The sequence below is a fragment of the Homarus americanus genome, unplaced genomic scaffold (assembly GCF_018991925.1).
Source record: "Homarus americanus isolate GMGI-L3 unplaced genomic scaffold, GMGI_Hamer_2.0 scaffold33468, whole genome shotgun sequence".
NCBI classification, from domain to species: Eukaryota; Metazoa; Arthropoda; class Malacostraca; order Decapoda; family Nephropidae; genus Homarus; species Homarus americanus.
The window spans coordinates 694,663-717,141 of NW_024714177.1; the positions used below are offsets into that span (position 1 = coordinate 694,663).

The 22,479-nt window shown below is 35.7% G+C and overlaps 1 protein-coding gene across 4 annotated transcripts in view; it reads left to right on the top strand.

Moving 5' to 3' along the window:
* The window catches only part of LOC121876318 (protein argonaute-2-like), a 33,322-nt gene continuing 10,843 nt past the window's right edge, over nt 1–22,479 (top strand). Inside the window, exons 1-15 of one of the 4 annotated variants that reach the window (XM_042381392.1) lie at nt 1–117; nt 12,286–12,337; nt 12,547–12,756; nt 13,046–13,251; nt 14,102–14,176; nt 14,541–14,672; nt 14,970–15,144; nt 15,892–16,034; nt 16,233–16,312; nt 16,781–16,889; nt 17,606–17,839; nt 18,278–18,500; nt 18,796–18,939; nt 19,276–19,435; nt 20,523–20,682. In XM_042381392.1, the coding sequence (XP_042237326.1) occupies nt 12,328–12,337; nt 12,547–12,756; nt 13,046–13,251; nt 14,102–14,176; nt 14,541–14,672; nt 14,970–15,144; nt 15,892–16,034; nt 16,233–16,312; nt 16,781–16,889; nt 17,606–17,839; nt 18,278–18,500; nt 18,796–18,939; nt 19,276–19,435; nt 20,523–20,682 (2,061 nt within the window). In that variant the 5' untranslated portion in view covers nt 1–117; nt 12,286–12,327. Of the gene's footprint in view, nt 310–12,285; nt 12,338–12,546; nt 12,757–13,045; nt 13,252–14,101; nt 14,177–14,540; nt 14,673–14,969; nt 15,145–15,891; nt 16,035–16,232; nt 16,313–16,780; nt 16,890–17,605; nt 17,840–18,277; nt 18,501–18,795; nt 18,940–19,275; nt 19,436–20,522; nt 20,683–22,479 lie in introns of all 4 variants that reach the window. The other 3 variants (XM_042381400.1, XM_042381385.1, XM_042381377.1) reach the window with 3 other exon arrangements.

The window sequence follows — 22,479 nt, forward strand, 5'->3', positions numbered from 1 at the left end:
TCTTACTCCGGGCAGGAAGTCGTGAACGCCATTTTCAACCTTTTCAAGTCTGAGATTTCCATAGTTTCGTCCTTAAATTAGCAACTATTGTAGAGTTCATGTACCCTGTTGGGCAGCGTAAGTATTCGTCAAGAGTCCCACTCCATTAAAGTACAAGTAGCCTTAGACCATAGTGAGGAAAAAGTGAAGAATGTTTTGTTAGTAGGGCAGTGACACAACGGAACTAAGGCTTGACGTGACCTTGTTTGTGTGTGATATATCAGACTGGCTGCTGCACCTGACCAATGCAGCCACGACGAATCATGGCAGGTGGGTCAAGTGCATCTGCAAGTTAAGTCATTATAGGTGGTGGAGAAAGTTAAGGGGTCAAGAGCCTCCCCTAACGCCAGGACGCCCAAGTAGGACAAACCATCCTTGACTTCCTTCAAAACTCAGGATTCTCCATAAGTCATTAGCTCCAATTGCTATCAGAAATGCTTTGCATGAAGAACCTCTCATGAAGGACTTGCCAAGATTGGTCGCCAACATTGATGAGCACCAAGTTGGATCACGGAATAAATCTTAATTGTCAAAATTTGATATAATGTTAAAGCCAGCTGTAGTTGATAAGTCAACACGGACTCCTCGTGTCAGGTACTGAAGTTAGCATTAACCTAATTTAATATAGCCTTGAGTGATCTAACATTTTATTCTAACTTCAGGTTTTGACTGAGGTGCTGCTGATGTTAATAATTTCAGTTGGTTGTTTTTGTCACTATAAAAGTAATTAGTTATTATTTTAAATTTTTAAATGTTCATTAAATGCATATTTGGATTTGAGGATTTGGGGTGTGTTGTGGTGGTCTTGGCTGTGACCTTGGTTAATGCTGCTGGTCATTGTTCCACAGTGTTATGATCAGTTTTGTGGCCAAAATGCTCCTCAAGTGATGCCATCACGAATCACCTCAGCTGGCCCAGAACCCCTGTAGTTGTTTGGTTACAATAACTGTTGGTTGAGCATTATTGACAGTTGCTTGAACCACCAAACCCTGAACCACTTTTTGGGCATGACCATTTTGACCAAGTTTGTGGTTAAGAGTACCAAGCACACCCTAGTCTGGCCTCTTTGCATTATGTATAGATATGAGCAAAGTAAATTTTAGTGTTAATACTCCCTGCGAGTAATATTATTGTATAAATGCCAGGGCATTATAGTTAGTACTGTTTGTGATTTTGGACAAAGTTGCTTCACTTAGAACTTCCATGTAACTCAGTGTAAGCGTGCACCATTTCCATTCTTATGCCTCAGCTGCCATCAGCGCTCAGCAGGGGGCCTTAAATGCATCTCTTTAGTCAAAAGTTTCACCAAGCTCTGGCCTAAAGGCCAGGTTTGACAGCATTTTCTGTTATTAGCTCTAGGATGCTGTCCCCCAAGAGAACATTTGAGATTTAATGGTATTTGTAGGGGTGATGAGTCACTTTTCAAAATCAAGGTGAATTTTTTAAATGTTTAAGAATGAAACTTCTGAATTAATAAAGTAAGCAAGCAAGCACATGATGAATCAGTGGCTTGATGAAAATAATGTAAATTTAAGTTTTTGTTTTGGCACTGGTCTTGGAGAACATTTACTGGCTCAGTTAATTTTGTTTTAATTATTAGAGTTACAATACAGTACAGAGTATGTAAATAAGGTGAGTGAGAGGCACTTATGTTTGGCAAGGTTCAGGATCATAAGTTTAATAAAGTCAAGTTTTCTATAATTTTTCTTCTAGAGACCTGACTAATGAACCTGTAGGTGTAACTACCTTGACAGTTTCATTCATTATTATAACAGGCAATAAGTTATGATAATCAGTTCTGATTGAAAAATTATAAATATTTTTTATTTTAGAAAAAAAATATTACATGCAAAATGATATGGGTGGAGGTGAGGTCGCCACATTATTTATAGATGCAATACTTTTTAACACAATCTTTACTATTTATATTTTAATGCATAGAATGTAAATCCAGTTGTGGTGGAAGGAAAAATGATATGAAATCATGTTTCATTGTCTATATGGCACATGTTATATGTCATATGATGGTGTCTGCCAACAGGGCTAAATCATTTATGAAAGTACAGTAATTAACACAAGCCAACCTAACCCAATTAATGTTGGGTTATTATTATAAAGCTTAAAGAATGGATTGCCCCCCCCCCCCCTTTTTTTTTTTAAACTAATGTATCATGGTCTTTGATATACTGTATTGCTTAAGATTCATAGAATGTAAATCTGATGGGGAAGTAAAGGAAAACGTTGGTATTGTTGAATTACTGATACTGAAATAGGTGTTGAATGGTGGTCCTGTGTAGTGCTGTAATAAGGTATATACCGTATGAATAGAATTAGAGAGTTCTGTTCATGTTATGACAAGGGTTGATGGAAGTTTGTTAATGTGATGGGCTTTAACACTGAGGAGTTGGGCAAGATGGGTAGGGACTGTATGTGCCGTCACTGGGGGTGGGAGGCGACATCAAACATGAGATAGGAGATATGTGAATTATACATCTATTACAGATACTTTTTTTTTATTATTAATATTTTATACTGTATATACAGTATAGTTCTGAGCTTGCCATGTACTTTTCACTGAGTTTATGGGTGTCAGGTGAGTGACCATTCCAAAATCAAGAAATGTTACGGCTCTCTTTGAACTTGCGCTTTGTTAATATAATCATTAAGTAAACTTTGGATAAGCAGCTGCTAATATAAATGCACAAAAGTTATCAGATCATAGACTCAAGTTGCAGGTTTAGTCCTATTGGTAAAAATGTTCCAGTTAATTCATTTTAACAGATTATTCAAAATTCTTTGCACAAGAAAATTTAACATTAAATAGTGTAAATTAGGATAAGTGTAATTATACAATATTTGATAAGTATTGTACAGTTGCTTGGAATTTTCATATTTCAAGTTTGAGTGTAACACTATTGTAAATGCTATACATAAGTACGTACTGTATTTCTCAGCCAACATTACCTATCAAGGGCTATTATTGTTTGGTTTAATAAATGTATTTAATTGATCTGGTAAAGATTGATGTTTACCACCTTGAGGCTCCTTTATTTTGTTCTCAGGCTGAACTGTAAGATAGTCTTTACCAGATGCATATATTATAATTATTAAGCTGCACTTAAGCTAGGATTTTTTATTAGGTTTGTTTGTGTAAATAAGGTTTGGCTTTATTTATACTGTAGAGATACGGTACTGAATATATCAGTGGTTCTCGACCTTTTTCACTCCATTCCCCCCTTGAGGAATTTTCAACATCCTCGTGGCCTTCTTCATTTTTCTCCCAGAACAGACAAACATACAAGTGATAAAGACTAAAGAATGATAAAGAAGGACAGATAAATAGGACAAGAGTTAGAATGGCAAACACACACACACATTCACATGCATAATACGCCCATGCACTCACACATAAAGCACACATACAGTCATACACAGACATGCACACAGGTAAACATTCACACTCAAGCTAGCAAGCTGGTGTACTTCCTGTAAGCAAGAACACGCCTCCTTTGACAAGCACTGCCCAACTTGGAAGAATGAGAATAATAGTGAGTCATACCAATTTAGCACTAAAAATGGTGGGATTATATAAGTAAAGAATGAGTATGAACAACAATGGCACCAATAAATAAGAAAATAATTAATAAAGGAAGTGTACAAATATTTCACCCACATAACGCAGCGACCACATGAATTATGAAACAAAATAAGTAACACCAATTTCGGAGTATATTATGCTTGAGTCAAGCTGAAACACAATATATGGTTCAGAGACAATACACTCCACTGTTTTCGTGATGGTATCCCAGGCCATACTGAGATCATTCGGTCCTATCACCACTTGCAAAGGGATGACACACGGACACGTACTGAACAAGTCAGTTCAGCAGCTCGGTCCACCGCCTGTCACACAGACAGGGACTGGACGTGTGAAATCTTAAATAATCCGTAAAAAATTAAATAGCACCAGAGTATGTAAATATTAAAATTGTATTGTCGTTATGATTAAACACAATGACAAAAAAAGAATGAAAATTCTCTTCTGCCAAGTCAAAATAAGTAATACAAGTTTTGTTTAATTCAGATTCCCAACATTATTTGGAAACGTACAATTTATAACAGCTCTCCGTGGCTTCCCTAAGTTCTTGCCGTGGCTCCCTTGGGGTCCATGGCCCCCAGGTTGAGAACCACTGGTATATATTTATAACAGTTCAGATTATATAGCTCTTGTACTTGTGTTATTGGCAGTTTTCTTTAAATGATAAGTCATTGTAATAGTACAGTATTAAAGCAATGAATACCTGTAATTTATATATAGAATTGGTCTCAGAATTTTTAATGAACTTGCACAGAATCCTAAACAAAATTGTATATACTGTAATTTTTTTTTTTGACATGCAGTATGCTGTATACAAGTACTGTACAGTATATACAAAGTTTTTTGCGATGTAATAGTTGAGTACAGTACTACACCTGAGTACCATATGTGGTACACCAACAACTTTCTTATTGATTAGTTCTTTGATGAAATTTGAGCTGAATCACCTGTTGATTATTGAACCGGAGAGAGATTTGATTAAATAACTAACATTATTTGGCAGCCAGATATCTCAATGTGGCCATCTTCCTGGAAATGACAAAATCCATTTTGACTTTGTTTCACTCGTGGAGGTCAGGCATTGGTCATTTTGTTGATCAGTAACTGGGTTCAGAATTATTATGTTGCAGGAGGGAGTAAAACTTGCACACATTTACTGGCCAGAATACTGTACGATGAAATTGATAACACTGGTCAACAGCCAAAATGGTTCACATATGAGATCATGCTCACACAACTAATTTCATATTGCTGAATTCGAATCTGATATTTGTTTTGTTCTATCAGACCAGGTTTTATAAAAAAATCAATAGGTACAAATATTTAATATTCCATCACGTGTCGTGCAAAAGATGAGATTATCTCATGTGACTGTGCTTTCATGACTAATTTCATATTAATGAATATTAATTGGATGTTTCATTCTACCATCAGACCTACTTTCTTAAAGAATAAAAAAAATAGTAAATATAGTAACATTATCGCGTCATGCAAGATACAATTTTAAACCTATCACAGATAAGCTCATAAAAAATTGTACCAAAAAACATAAGTTCAAATCCTTTATAATGACAAAATATGAAGTTCTAAAAGTGCTTCTGAACTTTACTCTTTCTCTTGTACAGCTTGCTCTCTTCTCGTTGCAGTGTCCAGCAATAGTCGCCCATCATGTTAGGACTGAATTTTCCCTGATATCTGCTCTCCATTATGGCGATATCTTGATGAAATCTTTCGCCGTGTTCATCACTAACGTTTCCAAGGTTACCTGGGAAAAATTCAATATGAGAGTGGAAAAAATGCAATTTCTAGGACATCCTTGCTCCCAATGCACTCCATCTTTAGCAGGTTACGCTGCTTTAGTCTGGATCCCAAAACTTCAGCCTTTTCTTTTGACAAGTTTAGGTCCCTGATGAGATCATGAAGCACTTCTTGAGTAAATAGTTTAGGCCTGGTATTTTCAGAGTCATCCTGGTAGTCGTTTTCCATTGAGGTAGAGGTAGAATCGGAATCACTCAATTCTTGTTCAGTCGGTGGATTTGGGACTGGAAGTTCAGCACTGTGCGGTACTGGTCGGATTGCAGAAGCAATAATGGGGTACTGTACCTTACCTCGTGTCTTGATTTTTATTCCCTTAATATTTGTGAGACAGAAGTAGCAGTCACTACTGTGGTCTTTAGGTTCACGCCATATCATTGGTACAGCAAACGGCATTCCTGAACTTCGTTTACCACACATCCACTCGCTCAGGTGGTTAACACAAGACTTACAGGCTACATGAGGTGCCCATTTCTTGTCTTGGTCACCCAAATGACATTTGAAGTAACTTTTGTAGTTCAGTCGAACAGCTTTTGTGATTGGTTTCTTGAGGCTACCAGGAGTGAAGGCACCACATATGTAGCAAAAACTGTCAGCACCGTTCACACACTTGCGACGTTCCATGTTTTGTTAATTTCAGAGTAATTACAAATCATGCAGGTGTAGATATGCAATATCATGAATCAGCAAACTGAAACAAACAAAAAAGCACAAATCAGGACAAAATAATTGCATAAGTGGAGCCAATGAGCATATAAATTACTGTATGAATAGCATGGTACACTAAATATATAGATATGCTGGTTCTGGAAAACTGAGCCTGATACAGCTATACGAATGTCATAATTGAGTTCAGCACATACAATTACACTAGAATCAGACTGTTTTGATCCAGAAGCATGAGAATTTTTTTTTTTTATGTTGACCAGTGTAATTTATGTTGCAGTTAACTTGTTTACTTAATAGTACAGTAGACGTATAACTTCAGTACTGTACAGTGTATGTTAATACAGTACTGTACAAAGAACAAAGGCATCGGGGTTATTGCATAGAGCTATAGTTATCCAGGGACCTTGACTTCTAATAATAACTGAGGAGTCTTGGATTTATTTAGCACTGTCCTTATCAGTGTGTGTGTGTATATATATATATATATATATATATATATATATATATATATATATATATATATATATATATATATATATATATATATATATATATATATATATATATATATATATATATATATATATATATATATTAGGGTGGTCCAAAATATCACATATTTGTATACGTTTTCTCCACAAGGTTTATTTTTGTCCATTAGGTACAAAATGCATCCCAGAAAAAAATTGGATCATTTAAAGCATATTTAGAGGTCAATCCAATGTCCTCTTTTTTTCCATTTAGTACGTAATAAGGATTTTTCGGGGCTAGATAAACACATTATAAACACATTGTCTTTATTCAGCAAAATACAATTATAAGTTTTACAAATTACAAACTAAATAACTCTAGAACACCAATACACATTCTTTATTTGTATCCCTTCATCATAGCAGCTTTGCTTGCCGTTGGTAACTTCTTGCGATGAGCTGCAACAACCTGTAAAAGGTACTGCTTTTGGTCCTCATTTTGCGTTATAGACTCATTATAACGCTCTATGAGAGCAATTGCCCTCTCTGCGCTGTCATTCACCACCTTCATATTTATCGCACGATCTCTCATTGTGATAAACACTTCATCGTCTTTCCATGTTTTGGGATCCTTACTCAAGAACAGTTGTGCTCTTTCTTTGCCATCTAGTGTAAGAACATCAAAAATATCTAATGTACGCTCAGTAACAAATGAGGCCACATTACTGATAGGAGTTTCATCAGATAGGACAATACGCCTTGAAAAGTCCTGTTTCTTTGGGCACTGGAAGTTTTGTACCATATTCTTCTTGGTTTCAGTATCGATCCTGTCATCAAATAAGCTTAGACCGATAAGATGTTCTGATAGATACCAGAGATGTCGGCTAATTGCTGCTTGTGCTGCGTGTGCAACTTTCTCATGAGGATATTCCTTTAAAACCTTCATTAGCTGCAAATCATTGAATGGAGCTCGAACAGCCATTGGTGCTTCATGCCAGAATCTCACATACATTATGCTCACAAACAAAGCCAGTTGTGTGATATTGTTTTCTTCCCGTGTTGATAATGTGAATTGATGTTTGAACAGATAGATTTTGAGAGCATAGATTCCTTTTGCCATCCATCTTGCATGGTGTGTAGGACCAGGAACTCGAAAGGAAACCTTACTACTTGGCAGTCCACCAAGAAACAAAAGAGCTAGTTCTAGAAACTCCCTATAATCATCTCGTGGCTGATTATCCTGCAGGGCTACTGGCAAATATTCAAGCAACTCCTTCCTTAGAATTTGAAGCATTGGGTCCTCAAACATGCTTTCTGGTGCTGGAATGAAGTCATTGAGCGAAATGGACCTCCACTGCTTTTTGAAGCGCTTAAACAGAATAGTCTCAGGACTTCCAGTTGACCCACAGATCAAACTGAAGACATCGCTTAGCATAATTTCTAGCACATGGTGTCTGCATGCTATCCAAACAAGTTCCTGTTCCAGTTCATCTTCAATGCGGACACATGCTCCACGATGTAATCCTGTATTGGAAGCAGTAGTATCAAATACAAGTCCTTTAACCAATTTCTCAACATTCCATGATTTAATTGCTTCCAAACATGCTTCGGCCTGTGCTTCTCCAGTTTCTCTCTCTTTTTTGGGTAATAATTGCCTGCCATTCATATGCCATGACACAAGATGGAAACCTGCATAATATACTATTTAGATTGATAATGAAATAATTGTAGAACTGATGAGATATAAATGAAATAAGTAACTTCATCTGATTAATGGTAACCCTTGTCTGTGTTTCCTGTTTCAACCTGTCATTGTCAGTCCCTATGACTCAATACTTGACTCTTTGCCCTTTCCAAATAGGCAATTAGGCTATATACATTGAAATATACCCAATATAATGTGTTGTGTTATTAAGACTGTATCATGCGGACAAGAAAATTCAGTCCTACACTACAAGTATAATATGCAAAATGGATTGACCTCTAAATGTTAATGAATATGGATAAAATTTTACAGACCTTATCTATGAACCAAATGGACAATTTTAAGGCTTGTGGAGGCAATATATTACTACTTATATTTTTTACCATATAGTTTTGGACCACCCTATATATATATATATATATATATATATATATATATATATATATATATATATATATATATATATATATATATATATATATATATATATATATATATATATATATATATATATATATATATATATATATATATATATATATATATATATATATATATATATATATATATATATATATATATATATATATATATAATGCAATTATTAGGTCTGGTGAACCCTGGGTTAAATTTAATCCACGTTATGTCTACATAGAAATACAGTACAGATACACTACTGTATTGTTCTATTGCATGTATAGTGTCTCAGCCCAAAACTTTTACCAGAAGTACCTCCTCACCTGAAAACAAACTCTCATCTCCCACAATGTTAACTTTTCATTACTGTAAAGTTACTATACTCATTGAAAGATGCCACAGGGAAGCCACACACAGCAGAGTCTAGGTTCTATTGAGGGCACCATAATGGTGCTTACTACAGCTGTTGTGAGAGTGAGGCTGGAAACATGCTGGGATATCTTACCACATCTAGATTCTCATCGTATCTTGTGTGCTCAATCCTCCAATGAATTCAGAAAGGGAAGTAAAGCTCTTGTTCACTGGAGGGGGAGGTTGTTAGCTGAACTACTGAACACTTAAAGTACAGGGTTCATTGCAGTAGAGATGTGGAAAAACGTGACTTACGCTACTTGTAAATGTGATCTCTGAACATTGAGTATATTCACACACACAGTACGATTTATAGGAAACCGCATTGCATATTAGGTCATTTCCTTTTCTTTTCGTGGCATTACTTTTAGAAAATGTCACACTGTATTTCGTGTGTTCCATTAAAACGTGTTAATTGTTGATGCATTATATACAAAGATTAGAGTATACAGTACTGCACAATACACAAAGGTAATATAAGTGTCGGGTTGGCATGGTATGCATTATTGTGCTTGAGGGGGGAGTTGTCATGCTGCCGCTGCTGCTGCTTTTTATCCGCGTCATCTTTTAGTGAAAGAATTGCAGGTTTAATTTTTACTGTATATCAGTTCATATTTACTGATTTCAATTTCATACCAGAGTTGGGTAGTTTAGGGAGCTTTTGGAATTTCATTTTTCTTGCTTGTCTGTGTCCTCTGAATGTTAGTTTGGCTGTCTCCCTCTGGTTCAGTTTCATGTGATTTATTTTCATGAGAAAGGATTTTGTGGAAATGAGGCCTATACAAACATCAGTAAACTATACTTACTGCAGTTTAATACAAGAGTTATGATCATGTGAAAATGGTACTTCTAGTGGTGTAAAATCTTGTAAATAGCCAACACCTCTGGTCTACATTCTCTGTTGCCCTTCAAGTTGGAGCAAAACACACCCCTCCAAAAAAAAATTATTGGGATAATTTTAAGCGTGTTGCAAAATATCGAATTTATTAACATGCTTCCATGTTTGTGTTGAAAATCCTATATTGATAGGCATTACATCTTCAATGTTTGATGTTGACCTTATAAGTCCTGTGTTAGACTTAAATGCATAGTTAATTAGAACCTTTATTTTGGAAGAAGGTTGGATATGATATTCATATCAATTCTTTCTGCATGACATGTTTTGCTCTAAGCATTCTGTTACATTATCCTACATTATACAAACTGTTGGCATTGACAAAATACTTTGTATCATGTTCAGTACTGTAGTTACACACAAGAAATGTCAATGGTTTTATGACAACATTGGCTTTGGTCTTCAGTGTACAGTAATGTGTTATGGATGTTTTGATTGTTTTATTATATATTTTATTTATTTATTTTCATTTCTTGTAATTGCAGGAATATCATATATCTGCCTGTATTCCAGTCATATCATGAAAATGCCATGGAGGGGGGGTTTCTTTGTTAGTTGTATTGCTCTACATGGGAGACTTGTGATATCAGATGTTGATTTTGTTTCTTCTAGGGATTCCTGCAATGAGTCAGTTGGTTCATTAAGGCCAAGGCATAACACTTTATTATGAGTTTTACCCTTTGTAAATTACACTGTGATTTTTATTTCTTCTAAATTACACTTCATTCTTTGATTTTCTTGTTTTCTAGTCTAAGTGTTGTGTTGTCTATTTTGTAGACATCCCAGTTTCTACTTTAACGTCAACAAATTCTCAAGCTCATAACTCTGGTAAATTGAAACTTAATAAATTTTCAAGCTTTTTCAATTGGGTCTTGGTGTGCATGTATTCATTTGTTCGTGAATGCTTACATTTCCTCTTGACAGTTCTGCTCATTAGCTTAGAGTGGGTCTTCATTTTTGGTTCTTAACCTTTCCATCAGTGATGCTAAATTTTTTGCTTCTAAAGTTATAGAAAAGTTTGTGTAATGAGTCTTTTATTTTTTACCTTCGAGTACAAGCAGTTTGGCTGAACCTTGGATGTTGTAGATGTTACCTTGAAGTATCCCCAATTTATGAAAGGATAATACCCTACAGTACTGCAGTTGGTTTGACAAAGGTGGTTATGAATAGTCTTTTTATGCTGGCCATTAAGCCTCCATAAGAGGATGCATTATGGTTTTGCCCAGTTTATTTATAGTACAATACTGTACATTTTTTTAAACTGCAGTGGTGCAATATAGACTATGTTAATTTAAATTTCATACTTAAGGACAAGGGAGCAAGTTGCTTCATCTGAGATTGACTTGTCTGTCCTTAATCTGGAAGCAAAAGTCTCCTGTGTAAATGTGAGTCTTGCGGTGATGACTCCAACCAACCTGAGAAATTGATTTAGACAACAGTTTCTATCAGACAACTTTCAAGCACTGGATGTGCAAGTTTGTTACATGCCGTATGTCTGGAGTGTACAGTAGGGAGGAGACTATCAGTGAGCTTAAGTAACAATTCCCCAAAGTGACTGGGGCACATCCTAGGAACTATTGATAATTTACCCTTTAAAACAAAAGGAAGTTTCCATTTTGTGTTCAGCTCTCTCAGTTTCCTTGCATTTGACTGCATAGTATCCATCTTGTCCTCCAAAATGTCATCTTCAGGCCTGAAATACAAAGCTGCTGCTTTGGTAAGCTTGAGTATAAAGCATCAAAAAAAGAATTTTTATCTTAGTTTAAAATAAAAGGTAGCTTATCACTGGGCCAAAACTGATGAAAGCAACATGTGTCTTCAGTACTGTGTTGGGTTGTGTGGATGCTTGTGTATACAGTACACATGTACTGTACTATATTGTACTGGAATTTATCGGGGAGACTGGTTTATTTAAATGGTTTATTTCCCTGTTTTAAGTTTGGTATGGATTCAGTTTTTCTGTGGTCCTTAGTAATTGGTGTACTGGTACCTGGAGAATTTTGCATGAAAGTAGTCAAGTGTAAACTGACTTCCTGCTAACTTTAGCTTTTTTCATGCCTGACTTTTATCTTGAGTTGGTCTAGTGCCTAACTGATTTGGTTCTTAGGATGGCAGATCCTTTGTGTATGAGGTTATAGTTATCCTGAATTTCCTACTCCCAGAGCCTATGATTGGTGGAGGGATACCATATGTGAATAGTGACATATTTATTATATGATTATATGCTCCACCTAATCATATTTTCATAACCTGTCCAAATTTTCAGTGGTACATTAAAAGAGTTTTGCCCATAGCCATTGGCAAAGGAATGACAAAAGGTAATTATCATATTTAAGGAATGAAAAGTTATGATATAATAGGGTAGGATAAGTAAAGCAAGAATAGTTATGCTTTATTTATAAAATGTCATTATGTAGAGAGCAATTAAAAATTATGAATGTTGATTTTTGAAAACACATTATTCAGGTTGACACAGAATATGTGTACTTAGAAGTGATATGTTTTAATGGGGGTAATATTTTTGTAGCACCTGGTCCTCCTGGCCCCCCCGGCCCTCCTACAGGCCCGGGGGGACCCCCAGGACCAGCTGGCCCCCCGGTGCCCCGCCCCCTGACGCTACCCCCTGGACCTACTCCTGCGCCCGGACCAATTACTACAATTGTGCCACAAGCTGCTGGCACACCTGCAGTGGCCACTGGAACTGGTATTAGTGCACTGCTACCACCAGAGCTACCAAGTAAGTGAAGTACCATAGAAGAATATGTAGTTATGTTAAAATGCTATTACTGCACATCGGCGATTAAGGTCTTTAAGTGCGCAACAAGGCTAGTAATTACACTTTAACATCAACATTTAAACATTTTGAGAGTTAAAACTCTGTGTATTTACTTTAAGTTGTTTATCCTGTCTCAAGATTAGTACACAATTTTTTTATTTTTTTATTATTCATTAATTAGTGCAGAGTGAAGAGATATGTAGCTCAGTGAAATAGAATAACTAGTTAACCTATTTCCATTTTCTTGTAGCATTTGTTGCACCAAGGCGACCTAATCTTGGCCGTGAAGGCCGGCCAATCACCTTACGGGCTAACCATTTCCAAATATCTATGCCCCGGGGCTACATCCATCATTATGATGTTAGTATCCAGCCTGATAAATGCCCCCGGAAAGTCAACAGAGAGATTATTGAGACTATGGTCCATGCCTTCCCCAGAATCTTTAGCAGCTTAAAAGTAAGTAATAACGAGTTGTATTAGCCCCTGCCTTATAGGCAGAAGTATTTATATAAATGTGGGTTAATTACATTAGACTTTTATAACTATCACCCCTTGTAACTTTCCACTAGCTATGAGGTTCATGTTCAGAGCACTTGATAAGGTGTGTCCACGGGAAGTCACGTCACTTGGTGCTGAGCTAAGGGATAAGTATCCGGTTCCCTGGCCACCTATTGAGGGCAGTAGTTTGACATCACTCATGAGAGGAAGGCGTTATTTAGAGCTATTATAAGATAGCCTCCGTCTTTCCTTGGGGGAGGACGTAGGATATATTTCCATTCTCCCTCGAGGATCCCTACTCAAGATCACTCCCACTCTCACATCAATCGTACGTATTTTAGAAGAGCTACTATAAGATAGCCTCCGTCCTCATTTAACACTCATAGCTACAGTGATTAAGTTACGGTGATAATCCTTTTTGAAAGTCTACATAGAACTCTTTTTACAATAAACAAACAAAAGGAACCTATTGGATTTCATTACTGAAGACCAAACAAACTTTAATCTTTATTTTAGTTCGTCTAGAATATAAGGTAACATGCTTCACAAGTGATTGTTACAAGTGGTGACAACCCAGGAAGTTACATATATGACAGCTTCACAAGTAGTTTTTATACATTGTAATAGTCACCCAACAGATCCACAGTTGGTAAAGGTAGAGGTATTATGTTCTCCCCATTACTGTGTTATACTTTGTTACTAAGAAGCTATAGTTAAACGAGTTCATAAGGCATTGTTATACATAAGCATCTCCTGTGTATGTCGAGTGGCAGTGAGTAATTAAAAGTTTTTGCTCTTAAATTTTCAGCCTGTCTTTGATGGAAGAAGTAATTTATATACAAGAGATCCATTACCCATTGGTAATGAGAAGATGGAGTTGGAGGTGAGTTTGACTGGGTAGTTCACCTATTTAATTTGCATAAAATTAAGATCACTAATTAACTAATCGGCTTAAGAAATATCTAGTCAACTTTTGTGACTCATATACTGTACTGGAGTAAATTTCTTAGCTCTCCCGGTTAACTGTTTTAATTTCACCTAAGACTCTCAGTTATGATAAAGCAAGTACACTACAGTATTCCCACAGTTATCTTTATTTTTTAATTTCAGATGAAAAAATGGCATCATCTGACATATTGAGGTTTTATGCAACAAAATGTTTGTAATAGTGATATATAAAACCATGATGGACACTTATTCCTGTTCAAGTGTTTATATAGTTCAGTTATAGCAATATATTTTTCCAGGTAACTTTGCCTGGGGAGGGACGAGACAGGGTCTTTAAAGTAGCAATGAAATGGCTAGCACAAGTAAATCTCTACACATTAGAAGAAGCCCTTGAAGGGCGGACACGGACAATACCCTATGATGCTATTCAGGTAAGGCCCCATAATATATATTGATAAATTATTGTAATGTGTACAGTATTAATACAACAGACATTACAAAAGTGTGTAAATGCAAGACAATAAGAAGCCCATCACCTCACCCGGGTTATGCCAACATAACCTTCTTAAACTGATATGAATGTACTGAAGAGTACAAGGTACTGTTGAGGTACATTTCTGTATGGATTTGAAGCATTGACAAGGTTGGAGGAGGAAGGATTGAAATATTTTTAAAATGCTTAAAGGACTTAAAATGTATATGTACATGTATTTATTTTTGTTCTACAGGCCTTAGATGTAGTCATGCGCCATCTACCGTCTATGACATACACCCCTGTGGGCAGGTCATTTTTCTCTGCCCCAGATGGTTATTACCACCCTCTAGGTGGTGGTCGTGAGGTGTGGTTTGGCTTTCATCAAAGTGTACGGCCGTCCCAGTGGAAGATGATGCTCAATATTGATGGTAAGGAAAATTTTTCTTAATGTTTACAAATTGCAGCTTGAAAGTTTAATGAAGCTCAGTTATTTTTTTAAATACATCATTAGTTAGACATGTCTTTCTTAATGGTGCTAATCTTTTGCCACATTTACCCTGTACAGGTATGTTAATACCTGTTTGGTTACTTACCAGTGTGTTTTCTCAAATTTTAGACTATCCTTTTTACAATAATCTAATTATTTATCCTGTGTTACTCCGTGGATCACATCTTTCTAGTTTTATATTTCTTTACTTTTGTATTATTTGTTTTATACTTAACAAGAAGTGATAAAATTTTTATTTGTGATGTATTTCATATCGGCATTACACTATTGTGGGAAAGGACATAAAAAAGATTTGGTACAGTATTCTGTAAGTTCATATAACTCCTTCCCCCTTCGTAACCTCGTAATTTCAGTACAAATAAAATTCCCAGTGCTTAGATTAAAGTACCAAAGTTGAGGGACTTTCCCATTATGAAGTTTAATAACAGAGATCCATTACTGGATAATTTAGGTCTTGCTTGACTATTTGAGAAGCATAGTACATAATATTTTTAAGAAAATTATCATTTTAATTTTACATTTCAAAATATTACCTCTGCTTTTGAAATGGTTTTAGAGGATACAGTATTTAGCTTTTGCAATCATTTTAAGTTCACTTGTGTAAATTTTGATAAATAATTAGAAACAACGTGGATTATATACTGTACCTATGTGTTCTCATTTTCAGTTTCTGCAACTGCATTTTATAAAGCACAAGCAGTGATAGAATTTATGTGTGAAGTTTTGGATATACGGGAAATTGGCGAACAGCGGAAACCTCTCACAGACTCGCAGCGTGTCAAGTTCACAAAGGAAATTAAGGGATTAAAGGTATTATTTCTTGTAATGTACACACTTGGCAAATTGGATGGATAACTGAAAAATTTTACTTGCCTTCACTTCCTATGACTAAATTTTTTTTTTTTTGTGCTCAGTATTGTGTGCATATACATAGAATTGGTGCTAAGTTTAATTAAATTTCTCAATAATGTGTTTATTGGCCTAATTTCTTGATTTTGTGCCTTTCAGATAGAGATTACTCATTGTGGTGCAATGCGAAGAAAATACCGTGTATGTAATGTTACCAGAAGACCTGCTCAAATGCAATCGTAAGTACAGTGCACTACAGTAGTCTTTTCTGTATAAGAGGAACACGTGAGAAAGTTGTATCGGAAATAAGTAAAGTAGTTGAGCATTTGATCATATTTTTCAGCATTGACAGTTGCACAATATTTTACTTCACAGCTGTTAAACTGGACATACTGTAGATAGACTGAGCTGTAATGTTTTAAGTTGGTAGTTGTTCAGTGTCACTATAATTTGTTAGATGGAGGTATCACATCTAACGGACCCTCAATATAATGGACTTTCCACTCCATATAGTCCGTTAAATAGAGGTTTCACTGTATTTATTAAGTTGGTGTTATAGGTTTCTGTCCTGTTTAATGGAGTAAGTTTGATTCATCTTAGAGTGTAGATGTGTAATTTTTTCTCAACGGTATCCTAACCTTATTTAACCTGATCATTAACATGTATTTACAGGTGATAATGTTTTATTTTCTCTTTGTACTGTACAGGTTTCCACTACAGCTTGAGAATGGCCAGACTGTAGAATGCACAGTTGCCAAATATTTCCTTGACAAATACAAAATGAAACTCAGGTTCCCACATCTACCTTGCCTACAGGTGAGTTAGTGGCATCTACTGTCACTGAATGGTGTACAACATCCAGTTATACACTATATATATATATATATATATATATATATATATATATATATATATATATATATATATATATATATATATATATATATATATATATATATATATATATATATATATATATATATATATATATATATATATATATATATATATATATATATATATATTGTGTATAACTGGATGTTGAGGTGTGAAGGACTGAATGAACTCTATCTGTATTTTTATTTTATTTTGTTTTCCATTTAATGATAAGTTGATTAAGGTGCCATCCTCATGTCGACAGTTGGTGACCATGACCCTCTACTCCAAATGATTTTTTTGGAAATGTCTTTGCTGCTGCTCCTAGATTTTGTATCTATTCAGGGACCCAGCTTTTAATTTCACCTACCCATCCCAGTCTCCACCTACCACTGCACCTCCTACTGTGAATTTTACTTATTAGTACACTATCTCTACTATTATCCCCTCATCCCTAATTATATATGATCAATTTCTCATTTTTCTTACCCGTACAGTACTTTAGACTTCTAGTGTATTTCCGTAGTCATTGTTAATACCTCTATATTTGTTTTCCTCTAACATATCTTTTGCAGCACATAGCAAAGGCCTTTATCCTTGCCTTGGTGTATGCCCTTACAGTACTGTACATAGAATAACTAGGGTATTATTTCTAGGTGGGTCAAGAACACAAGCATACATACCTTCCTTTGGAGGTGTGTAACATTGTTCCTGGCCAGCGGTGCATCAAGAAGCTTACTGATATGCAAACCTCCACCATGATCAAAGCTACAGCAAGATCTGCCCCAGACAGAGAGAGAGAGATTAACAACTTGGTTAGAAAAGCCGATTTTAACAACGATCCTTACATGCAAGAATTTGGCCTAACGATCAGTACAGCTATGATGGAGGTAAGTAGAGTAACAACAGTATAGTATATGTTTATTATTAGTTTTGTTACTTATGATGACACTGTAAAGTATGCTTACGTTCATTCATCGGTATATACTGGACACTTAAAAGTCAGCAACATACAGCAGTCACCTTCTACTCTTGTGTAACCACCTTCAACACTCATTGCACATTATTGAGCTACTGCCAACATCTTTCTTATAGGTAACTCTTGGTCATTTTCCACTTTTCTCTATAAGTCCCTCACCCACACCACCAATCAGTACTTTTGTTGTTACTACATTCACTCTCAAGCCCTTTGACTTTACTTCACCCTTTCATATTTTTCAAATCTCTCCACTGCCTCGTCACTGTCAACACTTTAAGTCACCAGTGTACAACAACTCTCAGGTAAAAACTTTACCCACTACTTATTGCTTTGATTTTACTTCATACAGGTCCGGGGACGAGTACTGCCGCCTCCAAAGCTACAGTATGGGGGAAGAACAAAGCAACAGGCTTTACCAAACCAAGGAGTTTGGGATATGAGAGGGAAGCAGTTCTTCACTGGTGTGGAAGTGCGTGTATGGGCGGTAGCATGCTTTGCCCCACAAAGGACAGTAAGAGAAGATGCATTACGGAACTTCACTCAACAATTACAGAAGATCAGTAATGATGCTGGTAAGTTGGAGAAATGGAAGTCCATGCATAATTTACCATGGGACTCGTTACATCATTTATTTATTATTAATTCCCTCTATCATCATTGACCTCACTCTATTCATCTATACATTGGTTTTAATATTCACAATGTTAAGTTAAAATTTATCCTTTAGACCCTCTTTTTATTAAATTTGGACTACCGTAGGTCCTTAGATTTGCTTTATGTTTATGTAGATTTTAGGATTAATATAATGTACTCATTTAGATTCTAAAACCCTAAGAACTTAGATTCATTTTGTGTTCTGTCTTCTAGGTATGCCCATTATTGGTCAGCCATGTTTTTGCAAGTATGCCAATGGACCTGACCAGGTAGAGCCAATGTTTCGGTATCTTAAGAGTACCTTCACTGGCCTTCAGCTAGTATGTGTAGTACTGCCTGGGAAGACTCCAGTCTATGGTGAGTGAGAATATATTAATGTACTGTATTAGGAATATTTGTCATATCAGATTTATAATACCCTTACTAGAGGAGGCATTCAGTTTTACCCATCTATATGATTTGATATGTTTATTTTATAGCATAAATAGATAGGTCAAATTTTTACTTGTACAGTATTATGGTTTTTCTTAAACCTACTACTTTGATTAAGGAGAACAATATCTTTAATGATTGTCAAGTTTACATTTATAGTTTAATTATATTTTGTTACAAATGGTCTTGTATGTCTTGAATAAATTCTCAATTATTGCCAGATAGTTGGTCGTGTATCTTGAATAATTTCTCTCTCCACAGCGGAAGTGAAGCGAGTAGGTGACACTGTATTGGGCATGGCAACTCAGTGTGTGCAAGCCAAGAATGTTAACAAGACCTCACCTCAGACGTTATCCAATCTTTGCCTCAAAATCAATGTCAAGTTGGGAGGCATCAACTCTATTCTAGTCCCAGGCATCAGGTGAGAAATAGTTTAATGGGATAATATATATATATATAATATATATATTTTTTTTAATGAGGTATTAGTGTCTGATATTTAGAATAATTTAAGATTTTTGATTTGTAATGTACAGCCAACATACTGTAAATTATATTTCCATAAAGACTACGAAGAGGGTAAAGCTTTAACTTTAACAACTTGTATTTGGTTACTTGAAACCTACTTAGTATGCAGAATAGAGTAAAATTTAATAATTTTACGCAAAAATCTCTGAATTTAATGCAGTAACTGGGTCCAGTCATCATTGCATAAAATCAGTCAAGTTATCACTGCAAAGAAACCATTGTATAATGTGTATCTGAGAATTCTCCCTAAGCATCTCTTCCACAAGTCCACACAGTAGTACCATTTATGTTCAGTGTCCCCTTCATAATAACTCTTTACCTCCAACACATCTGCCTGCGCTTGGTGGCCATGTTTTATGAGACGCATCTTATTTGCTAACTGTGAATATTTTAAAAACATATACTCTATGTCTGTGTACAGTATTATGCCACAGTTGACCAAAAGGTTTTAAGTTTCATAAGTCTTTTGTGGCCGTCAGCCTTGATTCATTTGGGTGAGAATGCGGCATGTAGTAAAAACATTGCCTGGCTGGTGTATCAGGCTTTTAACATTTCAAGCCCCTCTGGTAAAAAGTGGGCTTTATCAGAAGGTGAATTAGTGTTATATGCATATCTCAAAAGCTAATCATTTCTCCATAAATAAATTTTTTACTACAGTATAGAGCTAAGTTGTTTAGGAGCATGGCATTTGAGTGGTTAGTGCTCACCTCCTGTTCCAGGGGTCAGTAGTTTGATCCCTGGGCACTCCTTGTTCACCCAGCTGTAAATGGGTACCTAAGTTTACAACTTAGGGATGAATGTGGTTGAGTGCAGTACTGTCATGCTGTCTCCTTGTGTACTGAAGGCTTAGTATACATTGCTGTATCCACACTGTTCCTAATGTGCAACCAGGCTTATGGGACCCTGTTTCACTTTTAAGATGTTTAGTGAGCAAGCGCTCGGTTTCCCAATATCTAATTTCCCTATCTTTTTCTTCATAGACCTAAGGTGTTCAACGAGCCTGTAATCTTCCTGGGTGCTGATGTAACTCATCCACCAGCGGGTGATAATAAGAAACCGTCCATTGCAGCTGTAGTAGGTTCTATGGATGCTCATCCTTCAAGATATGCAGCAACAGTTCGGGTCCAGCAACACAGACAGGTGGGTCTAGAAGAGGGTCTTGGGGGTCACTTCCTAAGTCATACTTACATTAGAATTTATCTTTTGTTTTCAATAAAGTAAATATTTAGAGGAAGTGTTTTGTACTTATAAGGTAAAAATGGTATCTAGCACCAAGTTATCCAAACAAACTGTGCTGTTAATCCAAGATACAGTACTGGAATTTGTCATAATTTGAGCCTTTTGAAGATGTTTTTGTAGCTTCTTTTTTTTTCCGGTTAAGCTGTTTCTTCTTCATGCAGGATGGCCAGAAACAAGAGTACATACACATTTCCCATCATTTGATGATATTCTTTCATTCTTATTGTTGCTGTAAAATAATAGTATATTTACAGGTATTTTTTATTTTATTTCTTTTAATAGCTATACAGTATTTTGTAAAAAAAACATTGAAGTTTAGAAATTTTCATAAACAAACTTGATTTAGTTAATAATTTAAAATTTACTTTTGAATATACTGTACTGTGCATAACTTCTCAACCTTTGATAGAATAATCTCTAATACTGTACATAAAATACATGATATAATAGAGCACCTGCCTTCATGTAGATGTTTCTGTTGTGGAAGAGTTCTGTTGTTTCGTGGTGTGTAAGTTTATTGTAAGACAATCTGTAATATGTAAGTCTGAGGTCTCAATACTTAAATCACTTTACCATTTCATTACAATGACAGTGTCAGATGATAAGAATTGCATCAGCATTAATAACAATAGTGACCACATTTAGCAAGTTACGTTTTGGGGGAAGATTTAGAAGTAGATCTCAAGGTCAAGTGTAAGAAAATCCCTGTATTTTTTTACTATTTGGGAGAAATATTTGTAATTTAACATAAAATTGAACTTTAGTATTGTAGGGTGTCATGTAGTGGATTTACATGGGTTATTTGGTCTTTTAGATGAAAGACTTACTCCTGTATATTCAGAACTTAAATCTGCTTCTCTGAAGTTGAATTTACATAAAATAATAATAGGTGGGGTAATGGTTTTACCACATGTTCAGGGCTCTGTAGTTGACCATGACATCTTTATCAGCCCATTGTTTGTCCAGCCTTCTCTAAAAAGTCATCACAGTTAGGGGTATGGCCAACAGGTCAGGTAAGTTGTTCCATACATCCTGGATGTGCAGCGAAATGTTCTGTTATCTCAGCTTGGTGTGTGAACTCACTTTAAACAGCTAAAACTGTCACCTCTGTCATTGTCATTATGTGGTCTCAAAGATGGGCATGCTTCTTGACATATCCTTTGCATTATTTTGAAAGTTTCATTTGTATCCCCAAGCATTCTAGAGTATGTCATTGATGGGATCTTCTGCTTGCTTAGATAAACTTTGGAACCATTTTTTCAGCCCGGGCATCAGTTTTGTTACCCTTCTCTGAACATTCTTGATTGCATGGATATCATTCATCTTGAGGTGTCATATTGCATTGCCATAACCTGAATGTGACCAGACTAGGTAGGGCCTCAGAAAGCCACCTGAACCTTTCTGCATCTAAATGGGTTAATGACCACTGGATCAGACCTTTAGTTTGCTTTACCTTGTTAATACGGTATTGCTGTTTAAGTCATTGTCAAATGTCAACTTAACTGACAACTACAACATCAGAAAGACTTTGAATTATTCTGTTACCTTAACTAGGGCCCAAGATATTACACTTAGAATTTTACCACGTACGTACTGTACTGCAATATAAAATAGGGGGTTCGAACCTGAGGTTAAAAAAAGATTAATAATTAGCAAACAATACCGGTACTTAAAAGGTTAATTTACTTACTAATCACA